This window comes from Phaethon lepturus, unplaced genomic scaffold (assembly GCF_000687285.1).
Source record: "Phaethon lepturus isolate BGI_N335 unplaced genomic scaffold, ASM68728v1 scaffold40175, whole genome shotgun sequence".
Taxonomy (NCBI): Eukaryota; Metazoa; Chordata; class Aves; order Phaethontiformes; family Phaethontidae; genus Phaethon; species Phaethon lepturus.
This window is the reverse complement of record NW_010540537.1, coordinates 1-7,693: the sequence shown is the minus strand read 5'-3', so window position 1 is coordinate 7,693 and position 7,693 is coordinate 1. Positions and strand designations below refer to the sequence as shown.

General features: G+C 47.8%; 1 protein-coding gene across 1 annotated transcript; it reads right to left on the bottom strand.

The window, feature by feature from the left end:
- Positions 1 to 2,843: 2,843 nt before the first annotated feature.
- On the bottom strand, positions 2,844 to 3,886 carry KLF15 (Kruppel-like factor 15; the record flags this gene model as incomplete). The annotated part of the gene is made up of 1 exon (XM_010287464.1): positions 2,844 to 3,886. A coding segment is annotated over exon 1 (1,043 nt), but the record flags the coding sequence as incomplete, so codon positions are not given.
- Between the last annotated feature and the right edge of the window lie 3,807 nt (positions 3,887 to 7,693).

Below are 7,693 nucleotides of genomic sequence, written 5' to 3'. Positions count from 1 at the left end.
GGCCGTCTCAGGAGCAGCGCTGAGGCTGCCATGTGCCAAAGGTATAAGCTGGCACGACACGGATCGGCGCGCCGACCGGTACAGCGGGGTATTGAACGCAATGGGTCACCGGCCGCTTACGAACGCCTCTCTGCAGCCTGCCGAAAACAGCTCTCGCCCCGTGCCAAGGAAGGGCACAAGCAAACAGGGTTCAGCCTCCTCCAGCGAGGTGCTTGGGGCTCTCCAGCTGTCCCAGGGGTTAGCAAAAGGGTTTGCTGTGTGCACACCCCTCCCTTGGGGCATTTAAGGCATACAACTTCACCACAGCAGGGCTGCCCAGAGAGCCGGAGAAGCTTAACCCACCCCCCAGCTCAGGCTCCTTGTGCTAGGCAACAGTTTGTTTTGCTTTTGAAATTACTATCTTCAGTGAGGTCAGATCTTAAGTGTCTTTGGTGAAAAAATAAATACGCAAGCAGAAGAATGCAGGGAAAGCAGAGCCCAGCAGTGTTTTAGTGCTTAAATTCATTTGAGATGATATAAAGCTAGGAGCAAACAGACGCATTTGACTTAAGTCATGTGAGATCACAGCTCTCGCTGAACTTCTGGAAAAGGTAAACATGCTTTATTGATGAAAGGGGACTGAGTAACTCAGTGCTCAATGGGCCTGGCCTTTGATGTGGGAGCAGCGCGTAGGGGATGTGCAGGAATCTCAGACGGGGCTGAGGGTTGCTGCGAGCGAAGGCAGCAGCTCCCCAAGCGCTGCCTCTCCCGCTGGCTATAAACCTTCCCCCTCCGAGCAGAGCCCTTCCAAAGTTTGGGGGTGTTGGCAGTCGGGGTACCAGCCTGGGCTGTGAAATGCAACACAAAGACAAAGAGCAACAAGGAGTTCGAAAAGCCCCTCCGGCAGCTGTTTGTGGACAGGACACATGTTCCTCGTAGCTACAGTGATTAATTTCTCATCCCTGTTGGAAAAAGTTGTGGCTGGCTGAAAGTGAAAGTTCAGGGTGCTCCAGGCTGCAGGACCTGCACTTCTCTTGGCCCACCTTACACCTGCATCCTGCTTTTGATCCACACGACTGGCTGGAACGTTGGGAAAAGGCAGGCACCCCGGTGTAAGTACAATCTCCATCCCTTACCACTTAATATTTTTCCTAAATGTTCCCCTTGGTTTTGCAGCCTGGGAAACACCAGCTCTGCAGTAAGACAGAGCTGGAGAAGGTCACCCACAGGCAACACTTCAGGCTCCTGATCTTGAACCACAAAAGTTGCTGGGAGCGCTGGTATAAATCTCAGCATGGATCAGACAAATCCTCACGTGCCACATGCATTTGTCACAAAAATGAGAGTTTTGCTCACATCCCAGCGCAAGGAAAGCCAACACGACACCCACAGGCACGCTGACGGGCAGGAGGGACGTCAGCCGCCCGTGTACACGTACTCTGGCAACCAAATAAAAAGGAGCGAGGGGCTCTACTGCAGGTCAGGAGCAAACCAGCCTGTGGCTTACGGCACCAACCCGCTAACTAGCACGGCTCTAATTCCAGCGCATCCTGCGCAGCAAGCCACTGAGCCTGGCTCAGGAGAACTGCCACCGGTACAAAAGGAAAGACAATCACCACCAGTTTGTAAAGCCATCATAAGCTGAAACGGGAAAGAAAACCACCAGAGAAATTAATTGCATTGACCTCCTCAATCCCACCAAGAGGCAAACTTCAAACTGGTCCAGTTGGGGAGCAGAGGATTCAGCGCCATTCTGACCTTTTCCCTCAAGCCAATCCAGCCATCTCTAACTGCTGCAGGTCTCACATGCTTGCATTTTTACACAACCCCCTCCTGTTACTTTTTACCTCATCTGTTCCCCATGATCACAACCCATTTCCTCATTAGACATTGCTTGCTGAAGCTCTGCAGGATAGTCTTTGAAAGAAACACGGTTTAATTTAATACAAGGGAGTTCAGATTTTGTTTTCTCCCATCATCATTTGTGGTGCTGTGTATTAACACTTGCCAGCGGGCAGGCTAGTAATACAGCTAATTGGAAAGACAGAGGAAGGCTTCCATCAAAGTGTCCTTAAAATAAAAAGTTTGTTTTTTTAACGATGTTTTAATTTTTCAACTAGTATTAAAAAAAAATCAAGTGAAATGCGAAATGTTCTGCGAAATGTTTTGCTCAATCAAACCTGCAATCTTCCATTCAAGCAATGCTTAACTCCATCTCAGCCTTCTGGTTCTGTTGTTACATCTGACAGCTTTCTGCAACTTCGAGTGACACCCACGCATTTTTCTGAATCAACGAAGAGAATAAAACCCAGAGCATGCCAGAGCGGCACTGCCAGCATTTCCAGGAGGAGTGGTATGGAGCACATTTTGCTATGAAACTGCACGGAATACCACTCTTCTTAACCACACTCGTTTACCACAGCCCTTCAGCCACCACGTTTAGCCCCGCGCAGCCACGGCCACACGCAGCCACGCGCTGTGAGTCTGCCCCAGACCACCCAGTTCCCCCCCAGCCCTCAGCCGGTACTTGCAGCCAGACCGATGCGAACACAAGGTGTTGCCTGCGGTAACAAGCTTCACGGGACCCTCTTGGAACGAAATACAAATTATGATGGACTACTTTTATGGGTTTTAAGACACTTAAACAGCTGGTGCCAGCAGGTGATGCTCTGGTATTTAATTTATTAAGGCCCCTGGATTACCTAACAAGAAGAAAAAAAGTCTTGATTCTCAAACCAACCAAAGAAGTTTTGGGAACAGAAAGAGTTTATAAATCAGAGTGCAAACCTACTTGCTCAGCAAATTAGGTAGAGTGAGCAAAAACAGTGGGGGGGAATAGGACAGTGCCGCACCCCAATACTAACCTCCATCCACAACCTGGCCACGTGCATGCAAAAGGCTTTTCTCCTGTATGCCTCCTCAGGTGGGCTTTCAAATGGCTGCTTTTCGTGTACATCTTGGTACAACCAGGAAAAGAACATTTGTGCATTTTAATCAGTTCTGCTGCAGGGTTCTTTTGAAATTTCTGACCCATGATGATTCCCGTCTGACCCTGGATCATGCCTCCTGGCCCAATTGGCTTGGCAGCGATGGGGACGGGAGCAATGCGGACAAATTTAGAGGACAAGTTCAAATTGGACGACTGAACTATCTGAGGCACAAGGGCAAATGTCTGTCCTTGGATGTTGACTAGGAGCTGTGCAATTTTAATATTCTCTTGTGCTGGTCCTTGGGAACTAGGGCTTGTGTTGGACTCCTGTTTGATCTGTACAGGCTGAATTTGGAGCATAACCGGTATCCCATTCTCCAGGGACATTCCTCCATTTGAAGCTTGGCCACCTTCTGTTGAGCTGCTCAACTGTTCATTTTTACTCTCTTTTAAACTGGCGCTGGGTAACATATGGTCTTTTTGCTGTAGCGAAGCAACAGAAACTTGGCTGCAAGCTCTCAAGTCCTTGGTCTCACTTTTAGGTCTTTCTTTGAGCTCCAACTCCATGTTCTCCTCCAGAAATTCCTCAATTTCCTCAAGCGTGGGCTGAAATGGTCCTGAGTCTTCCATATCCACAGCAAATTCAGGCAACCTAAAGTACTCCTCTTTCACTATCGGCTGAAGTCTCCTTTTGTCCCACCATGACGCAGCAGTGTTCCCCAAAGATGCCTGGGACAACAAATAGTCTAAGATACTGTCCTGACTTTCCGCACTGGACGTGCTTCCATAGCTGGAGCTGAGAACCTGGGAGTCAGGGCTGGAACAAGAACAAAAGCTGGACGAGTCGCTGTCATCTTCCGACAGGGGAGAGGGCAGCATTTGGTAGGACCTCACCCCTGCTGTCATGTCCCCAAAGTATCCAAGAGAAGATCTTGTAGATGAAAAGGATTCATCAGTAGGCAGCAAGTGATCCACCATTCCTGGGCGATCTCTTATGGATATCCCAACAGCATATACCAGGTGGCGAAAGTTCAGGTGAGAGCCTGAGCGTAGGAAAACAAAACAGCAACAGTCAGGAGCTGGTTTAATCATTTATCTCCATGAACTGAAGCTCGTAAAGCCCTCTAGCTCGCAGGAAAGTCCAAAGCATCCAGTCTCACTGAGTACACATGCTGCTACACACTTTGATACGTCTGTACCACCCCCTAAGGACTGTCAGGGCCGAAGCGTTTTGCAGGATTGCACCATGTATTTGCAAAAGAATTCTTTCAGAAATCATTTCCCAACTGTGTGCGCTTTAGATTTACAGCTCCCTTCCAGAATATTACTGGCAAGAGAAAATAAATTATGGGCTTTCACCTAACAGTGAAACCTAGAGCCAAAGAAGGGAATGGGGAGAAAAAAAAATAAAGTGTTGAAATTTTTACCACCCAAAAAAATAAATTAAAAAAAGAAGTTTATTGCTGGTGGCCACAAAATGTAAATCCTTTATCTTGTAGCTTTCTGCCACCTTTATTTTTAACTTCCTCAGTTCCACAAATATAGGCTAATCAGTATAACACAAGAATCAATCTGTCAGGCGCCAAAAATATTTACTGTGCTTCAGCATTTACTAGGCGGATTTTCCCCTCCAGATGTAATGAATCAGTGTGCCAACGTCATCATCACCTGCACTGCCCTTAATAAGGCTGGCACTGCGCTGAGCTAATTACTATGTCCTGGCAAGCCAGCTGGTGGCTGGTTTCACCTCATCACTCCAAACTCCTCTCTCTCTCTCCGGGTGCGGAGGTCGAGGTGATCTGAACCTCCTGCCAGTGGCTAAACTGGGAGTGCTCGCAGGGACCCCCAGCACCTCGATCTGCCGTGACCCACGGCGGGCAGCCGCCTCCCATCTAACCCCCTGTGTCGGGGCGGCGAGCGGGCGGCATCCCGCGAGCCCCTACTCACGTGAGCCGTAATCCCGCTGCAACCCCAGGAGGCACAAGGGCAAAATCCGTCCGTCCTAGCGCAGCCCACCGCAACGCTCGCCGACACCGGCGGCCGTCCTGCGCGTTCCCTGCTAAGCCAAGCAAACTTCCTAGAAAGGTTTCTGAGGAGGGGAAGGCAGGAGGGGCATCTGCGTGTTTGTTTTCTTTTTTCTCCCCCCCCAAGAGGAAAAAAAAAACCATAAATTGCTTACGGACGGAGACTATGCCTCTTAGAGAACAAACGCAGAGCCCTCCGGACGGAGCGAACACTGGCCCTCAGTCATTCGCTCAAGGTGACTGATTGGAAACAGAGCTGTACATGTGCATAATAAAACAACTCTTTCTGTGGAAGGTATGTGGGCTGCAGAGATAGAAGTCATTTGATCAGCCTATGAGGTTTTGTGCGTGTGTGAATTAGGAGGCATGTGACCCAGCGCGAAGGAAATGCCAGTCAATCTTGTTACACGCTGTCATTTTCCACAGGCTCTGCCGCTGCGCTTTGGACGCTTTGCCATGAATAGTCAATAGCTCCCAGTTTTGTGCAGGGAAGGGGATGGTTGTTATTGCTATTGCAGAGCATCCTTGCTGCCTGATCTCCAAAATTTGCCCTGTCTTTGCCTTCTCTGGAGAAAAAAAAATAAATCAAAAGGCGTCTATGTGCTCAGCGCTGCAGCGAATGCAGCGCGAGATGTTTTACACAACACTCTTAAAGAGCTCCATCCCATTGGCAGCTTCTATTAATATTTCACAGGAAACAAGGGGGGAAAAAAACATGTTTCTTAAAGATACAGCTTCTTCCTTCATACGCACATGGAGGAAGTAGGGGCAGGTTGAAAGAAGGACTTAAAAGTAAGATTGCACATTTTCCTGGTATGCATGGCCTGTCAGTCAGCTATGCCTCTGAACCGATAATGAAATACCCACATGTGCCGAACACGAGGAAGTTCAAACAGAGGTTAGTGGCTCTGGTTTGTGACCTTAGCCTATAATCATTTCTTATAGTAAAAGTGAAGAGTCACAAGAGCCAAACGATTTCTGACACACAGGACTTTTTTTTTTTTAAATCTCTGCGTTGACGGAAAGTTCCCCCAAGCAGAAGTCCCAGGGCTGAGCCATTCCCAGTTTTGAAACAGAAAACAAAATCTGCTTCTGAGAAGTTTGTATTGACTTCCAGTAAGAATTCACCCAAGCAGCTTGTTTCTATCTTGCACCAGAAACTGGGGACTGCCTTGCAAAATGCAGGGCAGAATGGAGGACTTGCCCTCAGATGGTTTCTGATCCTCCCTCCTACGTCTGCATTGTTCTAGCTTGAACTTCTGAAGAATGGTGCCGTGAGTGAAATCTGGACTGCAACGTGGTTTTTTTCTAAGAAAAGCTGGCACGCTCTATGTGCGGGGAAAGTGGTTGGTAAAGATGTTTTGTTTTTTTTAAAAAAAAGTTCAAGTTTTCTTTAATGCCTATGAGAAAACTTAGGAAACCACATATCAAAATATCCATGTATTTCACTGGGAATAGAACTAAACCCTAACTTGAATAAGAGCTTAAAGGAGGGGGAAAAATCACCAACAAACTCCTAGCAACTGCTGTGAGCAACGTACCTCAGCAGAAAACAGCCAGCACAATTATTTCCCCGTCTCTTTTGACAAGGAGCAATGTCACTTGGTGTAACCAGAGTCATTTTAAGAAGACAGGGGACTGTCAGAGGCAAACAGATCCAGGCACATTATGGGCCAGGTCTGCTTTCTGTGCACTCTCAAAACTTGCAGAACAGCCAAGATTTTGGGGAATGCCTGGAATGCAGGATTGGGCCCAGGCTATATATTATCCGAAAGGCCAGACTAACAACCAAAAGGCTTTCATCCCTAATTTGCCTGAAGACACAGCCAAAACCAGAAGATTAAAAAACAAAGACCAAAAAAAAAGCCAGGGCTGCGCAAGCTATGAAAACTAATCGTGCTGTTTACATAAAGCACTTTCATCTCTAGGAGTCCTGAAAACACGTTAGAAATGTAAGCACCCATAGAGGGACCTCAGTGCCTGAGCCACCAAACACCGGCCACTTCTGGAGTGAAATACAGCAGCTGTTCAACAGCACACAGCAGCACGACGGTCTCCAACTTTTAACAGTTCCCTGGGTTGTTATGATGTCCTTTCTGCCAGAAACATGTTGTTCCGTTTAAAAACTGTTCATCTAATTGCCAGCTAAAAAAAAAAAAAAAAAAAGACCAAAAAACCCCAGAAAAACAGAGAAGACATATTCTGACTCAGAGCAACACTGAAATGTTAAAGCCTGGGAACTTGCTGAAACACAGGGATGTATTTCCCAGCCTGTCATTTCTGGACGGCCAGTCCAGCGCAGCTGATCTCACAGCGGTATATGGGCCTGATCAGATACGCTGACAGTCACTTCCTATGTATATGGCTACAGCTCTTTCTAGTTTAGGACTAATCTCTTCAGGGTTTTCCCTTGCTCCCTAGAAGATTTTAAATCTGTTCGGGCTGACTCCTGCTCCACGGACAGAGCCATAAATCAGGCAGTGAACCAGGCCCAGCGTTTCTAAGAACTCAAAACAGAAATGCATTTTCAGGGGGAAGAAGTCTAAAGTAGTAATAATAATAATAATAATAATAGAACTCAAGAGCCAGGAAACCCATTTGCTCTCACCCCTTCTGCAAGGTGGTCGTGCTGCTCCCCGGGCACGGGGGGATGAGGGGGGTGCTTAGGGTCTCCCAGTGTCTTTCCAACCCCACCGCCTCGGGGAAGCTGCAGAAACATTCCCAAAGCCTTATTTTCTAGAAACTACCACCGCTCTGCCCC